This window comes from Haliotis rubra, unplaced genomic scaffold (genome assembly GCF_003918875.1).
Source record: "Haliotis rubra isolate DU_JTF1 unplaced genomic scaffold, ASM391887v1 Scf141, whole genome shotgun sequence".
Taxonomy (NCBI): domain Eukaryota; kingdom Metazoa; phylum Mollusca; class Gastropoda; order Lepetellida; family Haliotidae; genus Haliotis; species Haliotis rubra.
The window spans coordinates 1,782,179-1,801,883 of NW_025765348.1; the positions used below are offsets into that span (position 1 = coordinate 1,782,179).

A 19,705-nucleotide genomic window follows, 5' to 3' on the forward strand; every position below is an offset into this window, starting at 1 on the left:
CGTGAAACAATGACAGTATTTTAAAACTCACAACTATTACATATGGACTTGTAATTAATATTAAAAACAACGCGTAATCTATGTAGGGGAGACAACTCTTTTAGCTTTAGCGAATCTGTCGTTCGAAGCATTCGTTTGAGTGATCGGTTGGTACAACCGGATCCGTTTCTAACCAAAATCAAATTGAAAGGAAAAATCGTTTCAAACTGTTTTATTTGACAATGTTTCTTTTTTTCTCCCTGTGATAACTGTGATACTATTTATTCAGTATTTGTATCTGTGTAATATGTTCCTAATATTATTACCAAGGCCTCAGTTCGATTGTTGCCCTAAACAATCTTAGATTTAGGGTGTTGGAGGACAATAGTTCTGATCATATCGTCTCAGTGTTGAGATCGTTCTGTGGAAATGGAACCAGTATTCATTTGGTCAGTGTATGCTACCTCCTATAGTTTAACATTGGTTGTGACCCGTGAAGGTCCGGGTTAGAATGAGTCTTCAGTACCTCATGCTTGTCGTAAGAGGCGACTGACGGGATCGGGTGGTCAGGCTCGCTGGCTTGTTACAAGTCATCGATTCCCAATTGCACAGGACATTGCTCATGCTGTTGATCACTGGATTGTCTGGTCCAGACTCAACTATTTACAGACCGCCGCCATATAGCTGGAATATTGCTGAGTGCGGCGTAAAACTAAACTCCCTCACTCACTAACATTGGCTGATAAAAGTCTTAGCACTGAGATTGCTGTGTGCTATGGGGCCCTACTTATATTTGCCCGGTTGTTGGTGCAAAGATTAAGTGTAGATCTTGGTACAGCAAAGCTCTAAATGTAGCATGTCACTAATCATTTCTCTGTCCATGTTTGCTTTATCATCAGCATCAGCATCAGCACAATAATCTATTATCCACCTTGATTATGACATATACCAATAAGTTGGTATTAAATTCACCACACAAAAAAACATTTTTCATGGTAAATACTCAATGTGTATTATACTTTTTCCATCCCACAAGAATGTGGCCACAAATGTCTTTAGGGAACAGTAAGAGACCGCTGCATCAGGATCGCTGACAGTTGGTTGACATGTCATCGTATCCCAATTGCGTACATCAATGTTCATGCTGCTGATTACTGGATTGTCTGGTCCAGACTGAATTATTTACAAACTGTCGCCATATAGCTGGAATATTGCGGAGTAAAACTAAACTCACTCACTCTTAGGGGATCTGGTTGTTTTTAACATCTTGGCTCCAGGAGACCAAGTGTCTCCACTCCATCATTGTTGTTTGATGTCAGGATCTTTGAGATGGATCCTGACAACTCCCGGTCTGTATGCAATGACCTATTTAACTTTCATTTCTGGATAACTGACAGTACACTTGTAATACTTGGTGTGTGAAATCTGACATACATATAAGCAAACTTGTCTTTTAGAGAGAAAGAGTTCGAACGCATAGTTTCATGCTACTGTCAACACAAAACAGTAAACGACAAACATGTTTATGTTTACCACTAACACCTCTGTTGGCAACAAAATGCAAACAATAAAACAACATAGTCCCAGTACTTGTAAATATATATTTATTTACATAACAAAACATTCATTTTCCATCAACCAACATTCATTCAATATTTAACCACACAAAGTTAAAGAAATTGCCGTAAATAGCAGGGTGCAACACAATCACCAGTCAAGACTTGAGAAAAAATATAAATACTACTATTCATTTCTCAACTAGTAATGTGAAAACAAAGATTTAAAATGTACAACTCCAAGGTATTTCATATAAGACTTTCCCATAATTAACCCCTCAGTCTAACCTTGCTTCAAGATGACCAACAAATTCCTCCTCTACCCCTTGGTAGCAGCTGGCACCCCACAAGTGTGACTTTGAAGTCTTTACCACCTGAACTATTTGCCTGTCATCAATGTGTTTATTGTTTTAATTATGGTCTTCACTGTCAATGAGTAGTGCCAGGAATTAAGCAATGTAAGACTATTCCCCACACCGACAAAGAATTAATCTTGTAAATCAGATATCAGGAGTCAATGAAGGACTTGAGAATATAAACAACTTCTGCGTACAAGGAAAACACCTATAGGCGGCAGAGATGTAAAACTAAAGATACTGATGATACTCAATCGTTCATTTGATCACCAGTGACTTACATCTGTATAACATAGTTATCACACCAAGAAGTATCAGTACCACTGAATGTACTCTATTATACAAAGAACTTTCTGTACTGATCGATATCTTGATACTGTGTCCGTCTGCCTGTGTTTTCTGTTTGTGACTTTTTTAACATCGATCTCTGTACACTTTTGCAAATCCATGTAGTGTCTCAAATTCTGTATCACCATTTCATTCCCTGAGTAATGTTGAGGAACTATGAAACGTTATATCATCCCCGTCCCCGAACTTTTACATATTTCAGGCCAACAGTTCCTCTTTCTCTTTTGTTGAGTTAACTAAAAATCTTATTCCATGCACATTAATGACAAACGGCCAACGCATAATCTTTTAATCTTCTTGCTTCTAAACCAGTCTAAAAATCATTTTTCTTTTCCACTCCAGTCAAATCCAAACAGGTTCCTGAAAATAGATCCGGTTTCATTGTAGTCACTCTTTGGAATGATCATGGAATCCCTTGAATCTGTCGGTTGTCTCCCTTTCTTCTTCCACTGTGTATCAAACGATTTCAGATCATCTGTAAAAGAAAGTCATATGTTAGAGAATGTGGGTCTTTGCTGTCAGAGATATGAATCACGTCATATCACCTGTTTTCAGACAATGGTTATGTATTAGTCCATAATTTCCCTTTCATGTCTTAGAAGTGAAAACAGACTGCATTCACAACAGGTCCAGCTACTCAAAACAGGGTGTGCTCGTGTCCTTTTGGCTCAAAATGTTTGACAACGTAACTCAGCATAGTGACACCTATGTAACCCTCCCAAGACACAGTAGAGGGGATTAGGTATCACTATGAGAAGCTTCCCGACAGAACTTAGAAGAGGCATGATGTATTGACAGGCCTAAAACATCAATTTCATACCCACTACAGTCTGACTCTCACAGTCCCTGAACTACATTATTTTCCCCTGCCAAGCCCTCCCTGCAGTGCCAAAGCCCTAAATAAAGCAAGTCTAGACACAGGTTCACAACTTTCAATAATATTTACCATCATCCATATTTTTCATGGTCTGGTTCTCTTCAACAACACCAAATTCATCCTTCTTGGTCTGCATCGTGTGAGACTTGTCCCCAAGTTGCCGAGTGACAGTTGTTTCTTCATTCCCATCAGAGTCTATCACAGTCTTCCTTTGTTCAAGTTTCTAGAGGGTGTAAAATTGACACTAAGGTTACTCTGTAATATGATGCGCACAACAAGATCATGAACAGGTGGTAAAACAAATGTTGTGTACAGACTTTTCATTTGCCCAGAAATACAGTCCATTCACTTCAGTTTCATGATAATATTCTAATCTCTCTTGTCACTATACAGAAGCCTGAGGCACAGTTTACACAACACTGCTGGGTGCTGTTGTACAAACTACCTTAGTACTAAGACTGTCTTAAGTCTTTGTTAATGTATGGAATTTATGATCATTGGTTTAGTGGATAGAGTGTCTGCCAGGAGAGCAGAAGGCTGGTGATGCGTGGATGAGTCACTAAACAGTGGTACTTGATGTTACCCTGACACTTGACATTAGACTGACTGACTGAGTTTGGTTTTTACGCCGCTTTTAGCAATATTCCAGCAACATCCCGGCGGGGGACACCAGAAATGGGCATCACACATTGTGCCAATGTGGGGATTCGAACCCGGGTCTTTGGGCGTGACGAGCCAACGCTTTAACCACTAGACGACCCCACCGTCCCCTTCACATTAGAGATATAACATGGACTAGTCAGCTCGGCATGTATACTGTCTTCAGTGTTAAACTTAAACTACTGCAAGCAAGTCATCATGGGCCATTAGTAAAGTATCACTTCTGAGTAATCCTGTTAAAATGCTCTTTAAGACAGGTTCTTTGCACATTGAGAATATTGAGAAGATAAATGTCATACCCCATCAGCTCCTCTTATGGTTGTTATGGAAACACTACCATGGTGGGAGAACATTCCAGGGCCGTGGGGAAACATCTCTCTTCTTTCTGGTTGCATGGGTTTTAGGATTTTGGACAGGTCCTTGCCTTCTACCTCACTGTCCAGATCTAGACAAGACAACCACACACTGATAAACAGAACATTTAGTGCATGTAGTTGTTTAGGTGAAACTCAACTGAAATGCGAAGTAACCTAGCTGGTAGAGTTCTACAACATGTTAACAGCATGCTAAGGGACATCTACTTACATTCACTGATAGCAGAGCCAACAGAGAAGAATGGGCTATAATATTTGAAAATACATGTGAATACTAACTCACCCCTCCCAACCTCCCACAACTGCCCACCACAGAACTAGCTTCATAAACAAAGTTGAAAGCTATTAATGATAGTGTAAAACATGGAACAGAACCTGGGTATTCTGCATGATGAACCATTAACATTAACCATTATGACACCTTAAATTTAATATACATAGAGCTAGATTATTATTTGTCAATCTTCAGCTGTTGAAGATTACACATAGTGTATTTTCCAATAAAACCTCAATATCAATTGTTACTATTTTAATTTGAGTTAAAATGTTGAAAGCTGCCAAATACAAAGGATGGCAAACCTCTGTCCACTTTTTCCTCTTGCTGTATTTGACCAAATCGGGGGATGGTGAAAAATCTCCCAAACTGAAAACGAAAACATTTATGAGATTATACACAGACATTGACAACAGTTATCTAATCATACATGTAGATTATTGAAACAGATCACCTTTGTCTTGTATTTTTAGACACTCGGCAACATTCCAGCAATATCACAGCATCCCATACCTATACAAGTCTGACAAACCAGAGACAAAGTAGCTAGAACAATAGCCCCAGTCACTGAAACACAAGGATGCTGAATCACCGAAGTGACAATGCCTTACCTTATTTTTTAAAGACCAGCATATGATACTGAGGGCCTATTCTGACCTGGAATCTCCAAAGTGTTGATCATTCAAGCTTTAAATATATAACAAATGACTTTCTCTTCTTACAGTTATAAGGGCAGTGAGGTATAGTGTTTGGGAATTGGTTGAAATCTCACAATTGATGACTGCTTCATTACCAATGAACAATCATCGAAAAAAATTGGTTAGCGTCATTTTTCAGTTTTTCTGATCCAGGTTGTTATTGCAGAAAAGTATAACATGATGCAACTTGCTACTTTAAAGTGATGACTAATATATCATGAACATAAACTTCCTGAAGTCTTAGAGAAATATTCAGTCATGACTTTTCAGCAAGTGAAGTGAGTTTTCTAAGAATTAAACATGTTTTCAGGCCTTGACAACTTCTAAGATATGTTCCATTGTCAAGTGTTTCAAACACTAAAACAGTAATTCCAAAATCGATTATGAGAAAATGTGCTCGATTGCTTGGTCGTTTGGTCACTGCGATCAATCTTCGATTATTTCAATTAATCGGAACACCACTAGTGAGGTAGCCTCATGTTTAACGCATTTGCTCATCATGCATAAGGAACACGTTCGATTCCCCACGGGTACAATGTGGAAAGCCCATTTCTAGAGTCCCTGCCCTGATATTGCTGGAATATTGCTAAAAACAGTGAGAAATCCAATGAACTCACTCAGTTATAGGCATGATAGGATCAGTGAGTGACTGAGTTCTGTATTACACCACTTTTGTAACTTCAGTCTCATCATTGTATTTCAGCTTAATGTCGGGTTAGTGGATAGAATGTCTGCCAAGGGTTGTATGATGGAGGTTAAAAGATGGTAGTTGTCGTTACCCTGCCTGGAGCATTATTGGAAGAAAACAAGAACTGGTTTTCTTCAACACAGCATATTGTACATCCATCCACTCATGCACACACATCGCTAAGTACCGTAAGCAACATTTTTGAAAGTAACGTTAAAACCCTTTCCACCTCATTTCACCTTCATGTAGCCAGCAAGCTGGATATTAAGCAGGTGTTAAATGCTTTTCACAGTGATAAAAGCCAAAAGCACATGTATGGCGTTGATAAAAATGGAAACATAACCAGGATTTGCACCTACAATCATAAGTTCCTGGTACGCCTAAGGGACACAACTCTACTTATGACAGGGTCACCTGTGCATCCATAAACACAAGGAAGTAAGAGTGGACTGACCACGTTCAAGTTCAACTGGGAGAAGTACATACCAGAGATGGAACATCCTGCCTCGGTCGGCCTTCAGGAGATGGACTAACTGGGCTTCTCTCTGACTGGTCTGGCTTCAGCATCTTATCTCGTGGCTTCTCTGTCACAGCTGGGACACTGGGCTCACCTGGCACCACTAGTAGCAACAAATGGGGAAGGAAAGTTTAACTCAAGCTTTATTCTCACGCGGCATCTAAACTTACTTCAGCTCTACATGCACAAATATGTATGACACTCAAATAATGTTTTGGGTTATTTGTTTAAAAGATTTACCATTAGCAGCTAAAATGGCCAGTATAGATATTATTTACAAACCTGAGTCACTTTTATTAAACTCAATGAGAATATATGATAGGCCTATTTCACCTAAAATCTACTTCCAGATCGTAAAGTTGTTAGTAATATGCAAAATATCTAAAGGATATGTTTTTTCTTGCATTCAGACACTGCAATGAATGTGACTCAGCGTTTGAATACTGCAGACCAGGACCTTACAAGTATGAAATATATGCTGAACACAAACTCAATCTACCCTAGACGTATTTTGATTGGCATGATGAGTGAAGTACTGATGCCAAGAAAAATATGTCAGCACACTGACTGAAGCTTACATAAAATCTCAGTATCAGTCTAGCAACAAGCAATCAATATCCCTTCCTACATGCATCATGTTTATATGATTTCTATCAGTTTTCTGCTACCTGTGATAATAACTACTCATTTTAAATTAGGCTAGTTACAATTACTTTTCCTCAAAACTTCTTAGATAAAGGATTTTTGGAAGAAGGAATTACTTATGAACATCAACAGATGGTCAGTCACAGCAACTGAACCATGTCTGATTCGGAATGTCTGCTCTTATTTGTATTTTGCCACAGATCAATATTCAATATCAATATCAATATTGCAGTGACAGAGTGTTAACCTGTAAATAATCAACTACAGGCCATATAAACAGGTAGTTTAGAGCCTGATCCATGTCTCATGTCATCAAGGACATTGATTCTCAATCAGCCAATCACAATCACCCTGAACACTGGTTCCATTCAGCCTGAAGCCATCAATAGAAAGCAACTGTAATGGTAACTATAAAACTCAAAATCAGTCAACGTAGAAATCAATTTAATATGTTTATTGAAAACTAGGTGGCCTACAATTTCATGGTACCTGAAGGAAAGTCGACTGCTCCAAACTGTTTGAACATTTCCTCCATCTGCTGATGGAGGCTGTCCATCTGCTTCTGCATTTCGTCATGGAAGTGATGGAACATGTGGTCAGTGTCGCTACCATCATCATATTCACCAAATTCATCACCATCGTCATCGAAGAATCTGTACAAATAAATATGATTGACTATCAAATGATGTCACTTTTAACCTTCACTTTTAACTTTAAGGGAAGAGACTGTGAACATGGTGAAAGTCAAACAATCCAGTCAGATAAACTTGGGTCATAAGAAGGGCTAGCTATTGATCACAGAGATCAATAATCACCAACCAAATATCAATCAATCATCAATAAATATCAGTAGCTTTGAGCACAAATGCAAAGAAAACCCAATTCACTGGTCAGAGGTGAGCTGTTTTTGCATTGATTATGTAAAAACAGCGTTCTGAACATAATTTAGATTCAGCCTTATATAGAGTCCTAACTTTGTGTATTGTATGTGTAATAAAAAATATCATTTCATCACAATAGTTTATGTAACATTGATCAATGACATAAATTTCATACTGATAATCGTAAATAAATCTTCCCATATACAATATTTTCGATAACCAAATTTTTTAGTCAGCCCAATTTATAAGGCATCATAAGTTTTGTCTTCAGGTCCATCAAATGCTCTATTCTAAATGCCAATGAAAGTCATCTTTTCTGACTGTCTGATCCATCTGGTCACATTTAATGACCAGCATAGGTGAGGTGAGGTGAAATTGGGTTAACGTCGTGCTTGAGAATATTTCCCTCATATGACGACGTGCGTGCGTGTGTATGTGTATGTGCGGCTGCTTGTACTAGCCCAGACTGAAGCTGGTTTATGGTGCTAGCCCACTGAGATACCATGCCGCAGTGAAGCATGAATACCCCACTCAGACACATTATACTGACTCCGAGCTGACCAGTCCTTGTTGTACCTATTAATGCCGAGTGCCTTTTAACGTCTTTTGGTATGATGCGGTCGGGGATCGAACCCGCGTCCTTCCGCTATCCTGGCGGACGCTCTAACCACTACACCACGGAGGCGGTACCAGCATAGGTGGATGGGGGCCATTTTTAACATCAAGTGATAATAGTAATAGTCAAAATGGCCTTTTGCTGAACTGTGTCCACTCCATATACATGTCCTTGGTAATATTTGCTATTGTTGATTATGTACTGGTATATGTAAGGGGAAAAGGCTCTTATCTGAGATATTCAAAGATGACATTCATAACAATAAAACCCATGAAGATCAGGGTTAGAACTGATCTTCAGCAACCCATGCTTGTTGTAAGAGGTGACTAACAGGATCAAGTGGTCAGGTTTGCTGACTTGGTTGACAACTGTCATCATGTCCTCCTGTCATAGAGCTGGAATAGTGCTGAGTTCAGCGTTTAACAACAAACTAACAAACATAAGAATAACAATACTTAATCTGCTGCGATTTGATATAATATCACGGTAGGGAAGCCAGAAATGGGCTTCACACTTTACACCCATGTAGGAAAACAAGCCCACCTCTTCAATGTAATGAGCGAACGCTTTTACCACTCTGCTACCCCACCACCCCTCTGTCGATAATGAAAGTATGTACACAAAAGGTCAGAAAACTAGACAGAAATCATGTATGAGATTATATTTCAAGCATAAAGGAACAGGAGAGATTTAAATTATTGTTCTTGTTGAAAATGACATGATATATTTTGAAGAACATAACCTTGCACGGAGTGCTTTTTCTTATGCTTTTTCAAGTTGGCTCATGAAGTAACTGTACTACATGATTTCATTGTGTGTTGAAAAAGAAATTAAAAAATAAACTTAAAAACAATGTTTCAGCACATTTCCAGTTCTAAATTCAAGTTTCCATGAAATATTCTATGTTGAACCCCCTAAACACAAGCAAAGAAACTTGTTCTGATACTACACACTATCGGTACGCACACACCATAATCCCTAAGTCTTGGACAAGACAAACCAGTGATTGATAAAATGAGCAGTGTTTGGCATAGAAATGGAATAGGGTACAAGTTACCCCCAACTCTACACTTTATCTAATTTGGAGATTCTGCCAAATTATTACATTAGAATTCGAGGTTCGCATGTACACAGTTTGTTTGGGACAATATTTTGATTTTACCAAAGATCAAAGAAGCATACGGACTGGGGGGAACTGGTCAACGTGGGTATTTGCGAACTTTTAACCTATTCTTTGAAAGTTCGCATATATATAAATCATAATTCAGGACCTTTTAAGAAAGGTATGTGGCTAATGAAGCGGTGGCGTTTGTACACAGAGCCTAGACTACCGTCCCATCTGCCGATGTTTATTCGAGGTGTTATGAGATATGTATACATTTGATCTTCAAATCTTAACATAAATTCACCTGTCATTTCTGTTGCGCTCTGACCCATCAAATCGATGTCTGTTAAATCCAAATATTCCGCGAAAGAGATCTCTTGGGTCCATGGCTTCTAACTCTTAAAACAACACCCTACTACCTCAACTACGAGTTTGTCAGATATATCCTTGCATCAGCTAACACAGCCTCTGGATTGTTCCCATCGCCATCTTTGGCCAACCCGTCATTATTACAAACAAATTGATACTACAAAAATGCTTGAAACTAACACTTCAATCCTTTTCTGTCGAAATTAATACATAAAATAAACCTACAGATCTACAATCACATTTATTGATTGAGAAAGATGATCAAAATGGCATTGTTTTACTGCGTAGCTTTTACTCTAAATGATTTCTCCCTCACCTCCAACCTTTGACAGGTCATGTGGGGTCATATGTCACAAGCTAATGTCTGGTGTGTTATAACATTGCATTTACCGGCAGTGCGTGAACAGACGTTGTCAACTGCAGGAAGACGAGAGTCGCTTTACTGTAGGCTTCGTTCAGTCAGTAAACATGGGTGAGCAAAAACGTGATGACAACTACTACCACGACCTAGCCAAACAAACAGTAGCAACATGTCGAGGATATTACAACGATGACAGCGGTTGGGAGGTAGCAAAGAAGACGGTATGTCAGTGATTCGATGATATATTGATTATGTTTCATCGTGATATGAATATATGGAGCGTTATTACTTATATTGAACTAATGTGTGTTTGATAATGGCTTGATATCCATTCAACATTTTGTCGTATTAGGGTGAGAAGTGAAATTAAAAATTAACAAATTATCATAGGAAGGTCAAGTCGTTGGAAGGTAAATTAACATATAGATCTAGTAGTTAATGATAAATTTAATTTTTTTTAAATCTTTCAGTTGGCATTTTTTAACAACATTCTGTTGGTGGAAATTAGAGTTTTGATGGTAATTCATTATTATTGTTATTATCATTAATAATTTGGTAAGGATGACAGTCTTTTGAAAAATGCTGAAATATTCACACAGAACTGATATCATGAAAGAATTCATTTGATACCACAAATCCATTATACATGGTTTTACTTGTTTTATGTAAGTGGGAATTAGGCAAAAACTTATACCATATTAGTTTGTACAGCTTATCACTTGTCATAGTTTTATAATGTCCACTCAGGAGACCAAAAGCAATCTTTATCCTTACAAAAATAGCCAATCTCTTTTGTATGTGATCTATTAAGTAAGAAGTCTATGCAGGCTTTTACAAACTCGTGTTCTGGTATGCTTGGAGTTTGGAAGTAATGAGAGAGAATGTCTATTTTTTTACATCACAGACGTAGCGGGGTCATTACTCTCTCCTGTACATACATAACCCAGTCAAATAAGTCCTCATATTACACACTTCGCCAAACATGATGGCACCTTGACTGGAAATAACTTTCAAAAACTGACAACCTATCATTTCATATCAGTTATTTATGTTACCCAATGGATTGTTTTTTCATGAGCCTATGTTTATCTTAAAGTTTTAGCATGAGCTCTTAGTGTCTGTAAAATATTTTCTTTAAGGGAATAACACACTTATCTTGAGTTATGAATGAAAACTGTGTTACATGAATGTAAAAAGTTCTGATTTATTTCAGTTTTATCCTGTTTAGCTCTACCTCTGAATGATGTTACAATTGTCATCACCTTGCTGCAGAAACACATTTAGTTTCTCTTCATGTTTTTCTATTTAGTGGTTTGGTAATTTTTATTTTACATCATCACATGCATTATCATTTTGAAGTCTGTCATTTGAGATTCAGAATTTTAGTTATTTTCTGTTCATATTTGCCAGAACACCCCAAAAAAACTACAGTGACTCATTCAGTCTTTATCATGAAATGCTACTTTGTAATGGAACACATTCAAGATTGGATTTAGCGTATATATATATTTAACAATAAGGGAGTGGGAAAATTTAAGCTTTCGATTTTTTGTGGCCTTCCTCTAGTATTGCTTAAAGCGGGCTGTCACTACACAGCCTTGGTTTAGGGTCATAGTCAGTATGTATAATATCTTGAAGAAAATTACATTTAACTGGATCATGATGATATTTAAATGTTTTGTTTTCCAAAATAACTGAATTACATAATTTCAAGCCTCATTTTCTATGACAATGTAAGCCATTTTAACTCCACAGTGTGAGTCTTTTAGTCTTTTAAGTAATAACAGCTCTCAGGTTCAGGCAGAGGGAAAAAAAACTTTCTTGAACACATTCAGTTAAGAAAACTAAAGCTTTCCTCAGCTGTTACGTAGATATGTAGCGATGTAATTGACAACACGTCTAATATTCTTGGAGCCCCACATGTACAGGCAGCCTATGAGAAACATGTTTCCACTAAGTAGGCAGGATATGATGTGTGATCTATGAGAGCCATGACATTCTGTGCAAGGAAGTTGGGGAGAGAGGAGGAACCATTCATAAGACCTCACACTGTTTGCAGGGTTGGGTAATAGCGATTGACGTACACAGAATTCTTGGCCTTCCCAACGCCTTTAACTATACTAGTGTGATTGTGATTTATGAACTGCGTCTTTGAATGTTGGGTCATTAACTCAAATGCTTGAACTTGTCTTGCTTGAGTTGGCCGTCTTGGGGATTTTTTTTAATTAGCTACTTGTATAGTGAGTTTTGTTGACTTCAGGCCACTCCAGAAAGTTTGCAGTTGTCATTCAATGGGTTGTAGTTCCCAGTATGTGGAGATTGTCATTTAAATTTATAGGACTTAGCTTGGTATTGTTGGTCAATTACAAGGATTGGCTAACTTGAATTTCTTTTGACACTGATATGGAGTTATTTAATGTGTTTATTCAGGGGGATTAAAATAGGGCTGGGCAAATTTCCGTTTGAAACTCTGCTGTGTAACTTGATTTCTTTATTTTAACAAGTGGGGTACACCCTTTCCTTGGCATTTTAAAATTGAAACAAAATACTGGCAGTTAATTAGCTTGTATCTTCATTTACCTTAAGTTGGTATCAATGATAGATTTCGGAATGTACGACCTATCAGATGTCATTTTTTTATTGAAAAATTTGCTTTCCTTTCACCTGTTTAAATCGCCAGATATATCCAAGAGTTAAACAGGTTCTTTTCCAGTCTGTGTTGGGACTTCACTAATTCAGTGTAATAGAGGAGTCTGGCTTTAGTTTCAAGCCTGACTTGCTGAGCCTCAGTGGTGGTCGGGAGAACCCAGAATTGATCAAAATCTGTATTTAGCATCCTTATCAACCTGTTTCCTGCTCACTAAAACACAGATTCTGTCTGCTAGTGCCACTGTTCTGCTTGAGACTTTTCCCAAAGGTGTGTTATGTGTGCGTGAAGATTGTCAATATCTGAACTGACAAGACTCAAGTCTTAAGTGGTCCGTACTGATATCTTCATAACTAGTGTTTGCCTTCCGTTGTAGATTGATACAGTTTGGTATTAATAGGTGATGTTCAATTGGGTTCAAAAGATATGATGCTTAAATAGACATTTGTAGTGGTATTATCAATTTGATAAGATAACTGCATGATAAAAATTATTTTGTTTAAGAAGTTGACGATTAGGAATGTGAAGTTTAGACAGTCTCTCACAGTTCATGATGCCATAGAGATACCAATTAGGTCCCCATCCTATTCTTGTTGTTGGAGGTGATACATTAAGATTGGCTGGTTGGAAGGTGTGGCCTGGCTGCTTGGTTGTCACTGAACTTCAACAGTGGTCACCTATATGTTGATCATGCTATAAAACAGGTTTAGCTGGCCCAGCTGACTCACTCCACTCCGTTCCAGCTCTTCTCCACTCCACTCCACTCCTCTCCTCCTCCCCACGGCTCTCCGCTCTGCTCCACACCAGTCCAACTCACTCACTCACTCACCCCTCTCCTCTCCTTTCCAGTCCAACTCACTCACTCGGCTCCTCTCCACTCCTCCTGTCCTGTCCTGTCCTCTCCTCTCCTCACCTCTCCTCTCCTCTCCTCTCCTCTCCTCTCCTCTCCTCTCCCTCCCTCTCCTCCTCCTCCCTCCTCTCCTCTCCTCTCCTCCTCCTCTCCTCCTCTCTCCTCCCTCCTCCTCCACTCCACTCCACTCCACTCCACTCCACTCCACTCCACTCCACTCACTCTGCTCCTCTCCTCTCCTCCCATCTTCTCTCCACTCCACTCCACTCACTCACTCACTCAACCACTTACAATTGTTCATTGGAAGACAAATCATTCACATGTATTAAAGTATATATGTTGTGTTGTTGCATGCTTGCTTCATCACAGCCCTCATCTCAGGCCTGATCTGTATCATTATAATTTCATGACCTTGTATCTAAGCAGAAACTACTGTGTTAATGAGAATGTAATTAATGGTACGTGTATGTCTTGCCTATCTGATATCAGCTGATACAGGTAAACCTCCTCATCATTACCAAATTCATCAGTTGTGAAAAGGATTACTGTATGTTCAGGGTGAAAATTAATTTCAGATTAATTTATAAACCAAATGAACCAGCAAGTGATAAGCAAGAAACACAAACCTGATAACATAATTGTAGATCTAGCCTAATCGTATACGCACAGGATGACCTTGTTTGCAAGGGAAAAGCACCGACTTGACATGGTAATTGCATTGCTATGTGAACTTATGTGTACCTACACATTTGGCTAAAAAATAAAGTTAAAAACATACTTTTGCACCACAACAGAATCAGGCATTTACAGTAGACATCGGTTAAAGACGAAAGATTACAATGCTAATGACATGGTAACTCAATTTCTTTTATAAATAAAACAAGTTATCATTGTATTTTTTTTTTTCTACCAATGACTCAGATTTGTAAATACATACTGTCTACACATATAAATGAATAAAAATAATGATCTAATTTGAACCTGATCAAACAATATCCTATTCGAGGTTGAAGGGCTTATTCTTACAAATCATTGATATTTCCACACAGCTGATTTGTCAGTTATGTTACTACATATTTCTGGTTGATAACTAATCATTAACCCCTAAATCTTTTTGAAATAACATTACCTTCCCTATTGAAAGGCTGCAGTGTGTCTCTGCTCAACACTTACAACAGTCATTTTCTGGTGACATATACTACTCAAAATAAGTTAAACAATACCAGTGTAGGAAAGATAGCCCGTCCCAACGTCCGAGACGGGTGAATTTTGTGGAGGACGGGTTAAAAATAAATCTAGTCCGTCCTCATGTCGGGTCAGTTTTAGCAAACCAATGACATATATATAATGATTATAACCTTTTTGAATATTTACTGCCGAGGGATACTAGAATAATAAAACAGATAAATTGCGCATGTAAATGATATCTTACAATAAAACAAACCAGTTTTAAGTCTTGAAATGGTGTTTTATTTATATTTGGAGGACAGGCTAGATTTTGGCAGGACTGGTAAAAAATTTGACCAGCCAGTCCTGTGAACAGGCTAGATTTTCTACATCTTTCCTACACTGACAATACCCAGTTATTTCATATTACTATAGTTAATCTTCCATGACAGTATTATGAAAGAATCAAGTTTTCCTTAACTTCTGTGGAGTAGTATATGTGCTACTCCTCTGTTTCTCCCTATAAGTTATTCCCTATATAGTATACAATCCGTTCTCTACCATTCAAATTCTTCACATAGCACAGTGCCTATATCTGATTGGAGTACAGTCTCAACCGAAACCCACACCTTTACTTTCAGCTGTTACTACCTAATGAGGTTCTCAAAGGAACAATTTACACAACATGTTGTACATTACAATGAACATGGGGCTTTTTGACCTGGGGATAAGCATGCTGCAACACAAACAGACGAACCCGTACAATATGGCACGGACAATCGAGCCGGGCACTCTATGCATTAACATCCCTTCGTGAATCCCCAGCCTCCCTACCTTGGCTTCTCTGTTGAAGAACAGAGTGCAGCAGTGTTTGTCATAGTCAACAGTGTCGGGCCGGGAGGCAGATCCAGTACAAGCGAACTATATGAGGAATATGCCGACATGACAAAACTGTGTATATTTCAGAGTGTTTCAAAACAGGAAGGATATTCAGGGTTTTTAAGATTCAAATGCTGTGGCTGTTAGTTGAAAAATCATGGATTGAATCAATTTTGAACACTTTTTGACTTTGACCTCTTATATTTCGCCTATAATCAAGGTTTTAAATTTTTATACAGAATTTCTTGGTCTCTTCTAAGAAGAATAACACATGATGTTAGGGTTTATTTTAGCTTTTTACCTCTTGAAATAGGTTTTTGGAAAAATTAAAATAAAATGCTGATTTTTACATTATTTACTTCTCATACACCTTTATTCAAGAAAGGGACAATAACTTCTCCTGATAATGTGAAAAGATTAAAATGTAAAAAAAAGTCTCTGTAATAAGTTAAATGACAGACAATTAGTTGGGCTGGTCATAAAAAAGGATTAGCCATATAATTATTATCTCAAAAATATGTTAATTGAGGATTGCATAATTTCTGCCTGAACACATATAAATGACGAGTCAAGCCCAAATGTTTGGATATTATCATTACTGTGTACAGATAACAAACATGTTCTGTATGGAGTTTCACTCACTAGGCTGAGTTTCACAGATCTGAATTCAGCACTACAAACAAAACTATTTCAGTATCTTGTGAAACTGTTATTTATCTGGACACAATGGAGGGTAAATCTTGAAACACCATGATACAATCATTATCTTAAGTGCCATTTCCTGGTGTATCTGTATGTAACCTATTTACACTATTGTTGTTAAGGGTAGAGTTAATGTGAAGAAACTGTGATAAGGGAGAAATTATATTTACCATGAATGACCGTGGGAGTGTTTTTTAAACTTGCCTATTCGTGAGGCCAGCTCATTAAACTCAGGTTGGCAGTATGTAGGTCTAGATGCCATGAATGCCACTTTGCTATTGACACCTTTGTGTACCTGCTGATTAAGTTGATTAGTCTCTCACACCTGTTCCACTGAGGCATGATGGGACATACAACCGTTTAATTGACCTTTACACATGCTCCCACGATAAAACTTATTGACATCAGATTTTTTTTATTGAGTTAGCGTTTCATTGGTTAGGTCCCATACTGCCTACAGTTCCAAACTGCCAACAAAAATATTGTAGGCAGCGTGGGATATTGATTTTTTGCCCTGTAGAATAATGGAACAGCACAATTGTCAATGAAGAAAGGGTGTGTCGTTTGGAGTAAGGTAGTAGTAGTTATTTGCTTTATTTAATGTTGCACACACAACTAAGGTATTTCGGCGACGGGGTAGTACACTTTTAGGAAATGAAGGGAACGAAAAATAGAAATTTTGAAAGATTGGTGTTACTACCAAAAAAAACCCCCAACAACTGAGTATTAAGGGAAATTTGAATGGGATGCCGAATTAAAAAGGTTACAAAAATATGAAATAGGTAAAGAGTACATACAGGCTCTCAAAAATTACTCTACAACAAAAAAGACCAGATTTAATAAATAACATATATTCAGAAGAATACTATACCACCAAAACAAAAATAATCATGCAAATACATTTTATCCGGGTCCCGTCACATATCGGAGTCCATGGCAACGAAATGGACATTCTTGTCAGTTGTGAGTGAGTGAGTTTGGTTTTACGCCGCTTTTAGCAATATTCCAGCAATATCACGGCGGGGGACACCAGAAATGAGCTTCACGCATTGTACCCATGTGGGGAATCGAACCCGGGTCTTCGGCGTGACGAGCGAACGCTTTAACCATCAGGCTACCCCACCGCCCCTGTCAGTTGTGTGTAATTGTGAAACCAGTAAAAGACTGTAAAACTTATCAATTTTTCATGATATATCCATGTCTCCATGTAAAGACTGAGAATTTTCAGAATGAATAAAGATGTCTTACCAACCAACACTTGTCATTTTTTGAACTTCTGTAGGCAGAGTGGGAAGACACCCTAGAACAGGTCAGTTCATTAACCAACTAACTGGTCAAGTTCATTTTAGCAGGGGTAGAACAGGTCAGATCAGTGTATTACCATTAACTTCACTTTCTGATCACTGGACCGTATCATATTGTTTTAACCTGTAGGCAGTATGGAACTGTAGGCAGTATGGGAATACACCTTTCATTAGGGTTGGTTAATTATAGGAAAAAAACATTGATAGACAGAAATAATGGACAATTGATTAGAAAATGTATGCATTATTTATTTTAATTACTTCATGAAGACTAAATTTGGATGAAGTCTTTAAATAGCTCAGATCAATTAGTGTGTTCAACACGTTCACCATTTACTGGGGTAGCAAGTATTATATATTTGGTTTCAGTAATGAATTCAAATTTGTCTCAACTGAACAGAACATTCTTCTAAAGTAGGAAATATGTAATCATTAAAGAATGCCATTTCTTTTCAATGAGGAAGTGAAGAAAAACTATTTCCTCAAGTTTTCTAGGGACTCAGATATCAATAATGTTGCCCCCATTGGGGAATGCATTTTGGAATCAAGATGCGAATAACATTGCAGGTTGTGATGATGAATGGTTTTGCGACATAATGATGCCGTTGTATTGTGCGACATTTCGGACATGCAGGCCTGTCTGGTTGACATGGGAAGGAAGAACACGAACTTTCCGCAAGTGAAATCATTTCTATTTTTGTTTAACCTCTCATAAAAAGAATCTGTGTGCACAAGTGTGTTGTCTTATTTGACTAAGCTTGTGTAGGCAGCGAGGTCTGGCATTCTTTCAATTGAATGGTAAATTTCACCTGGTCAGCAATACAGGTCGCTTGTATGACCTGCACGCCTGACATTTCAACATGCACAGAACAATGCTGACTAGTGGTCTATTTAAGAGCGGCTGGACGTCCAGTCTAGACTTTGGGGAGGAATATTTCCCTATCAATATTAATTCTTATCTCTGCTGTATCCTGTTTAGGGTGAAGGAAATGAAGTGACTAATTATGATGTAATACATATATGTTTATAACCTATAATATATGATGAGGTAGACCTGCAGTATATATCATCTGCTAAAATTATTGCTCCTTAATGTATCTCGATCTAAGATTGTATTTGTTTCCCTTAAAGATAATTTACTATTCAATCACTACCACTGATGAAATAATGACAGCGAAGATGTGTTTTGCTCACTAATTTTATCCATTATGAAATGTTATCAAACTGTGTTGATTTCATTCAGTATTCGTCATCAAGACAACTCATAAACAGATCAGTCTGTATCCATGAAGGCGGTGGTGGGGTAGCCTTGCCTGTTAAAGCGTTTTTCGTCATGCCAAAGACCCAGGTTCGATTCCCCACATGGGTACAATGTGTGAAGCCCATTTCTTGTGTTGCCCGCCATGATATTGCTGTAATATTGCTCAAAGCAGCATAAAGCTATACTCACTCACTCATCATCCATGAAGATCCTGGTTAGAAGTGTTCAGTAACCCATGCTAGAGGTGACTGAACAGGACTGGGTGTTCAGTATCACTGACTTAGTGGATGCATGTTATGCCCAACCCGTAGATTGTCTTGTCTGTCAAGATTTGATTATTTGCAGACTGTTGTCACACAGTTGGAATGTTGCCGAGTGTGGCGTAAATCAACAATCAAACAGTCTTTTACTCCTGAAATTGGTGATCATTCTATCACTGTATTTGTTATGTAAAGTAGTTATATTTAGAATAGTATACTTGTACCTTCCATGCACATATTTTGACCACTGAGTGTGTGAGTGAGTTTAGTTTTACGCCGCAGGCAGCAATATTCCAGCTATAGGGCGTCGGTCTGTAAATAATCGAGTCTG

The 19,705-nt window shown here is 38.0% G+C and overlaps 2 protein-coding genes across 2 annotated transcripts in view; one reads left to right on the forward strand and one right to left on the reverse strand.

The window, feature by feature from the left end:
* Nucleotides 1–1,566: 1,566 nt before the first annotated feature.
* LOC124269000 (HCLS1-associated protein X-1-like) lies at nucleotides 1,567–10,066 on the reverse strand. Its single transcript, XM_046704032.1, has 7 exons — nucleotides 9,879–10,066; nucleotides 7,462–7,625; nucleotides 6,297–6,430; nucleotides 4,730–4,793; nucleotides 4,076–4,221; nucleotides 3,186–3,339; nucleotides 1,567–2,714 (listed from the first exon to the last, which is right to left on the reverse strand). Exons 1-7 carry the CDS (start codon nucleotides 9,959–9,961, stop codon nucleotides 2,560–2,562), a joined length of 900 nt encoding a protein of 299 aa, XP_046559988.1. The 5' UTR covers nucleotides 9,962–10,066; the 3' UTR covers nucleotides 1,567–2,559.
* A 230-nt stretch (nucleotides 10,067–10,296) lies between these two features.
* The window catches only part of LOC124269002 (stAR-related lipid transfer protein 5-like), a 98,403-nt gene continuing 88,994 nt past the window's right edge, over nucleotides 10,297–19,705 (forward strand). The window contains exon 1 of the mRNA XM_046704034.1: nucleotides 10,297–10,525. Within this exon, the coding sequence (XP_046559990.1) occupies nucleotides 10,412–10,525 (114 nt within the window). The 5' untranslated portion in view covers nucleotides 10,297–10,411. The remainder of the gene's footprint in view (nucleotides 10,526–19,705) is intronic.

Coding starts and splice junctions, on each gene's coding strand:
- LOC124269000 (XM_046704032.1), bottom strand. CDS start 9,961: ATGGACCCAAGAGATCTCTTTCGCGGAATATTTGGATTTAACAGACAT. Junction 4,794..6,296: donor GGCAGGATGTTCCATCTCTG/GTATGTACTTCT, acceptor TTTCGTTTTCAG/TTTGGGAGATTTTTCACCAT. Junction 4,222..4,729: donor AGAGGAAAAAGTGGACAGAG/GTTTGCCATCCT, acceptor TGTCTTGTCTAG/ATCTGGACAGTGAGGTAGAA.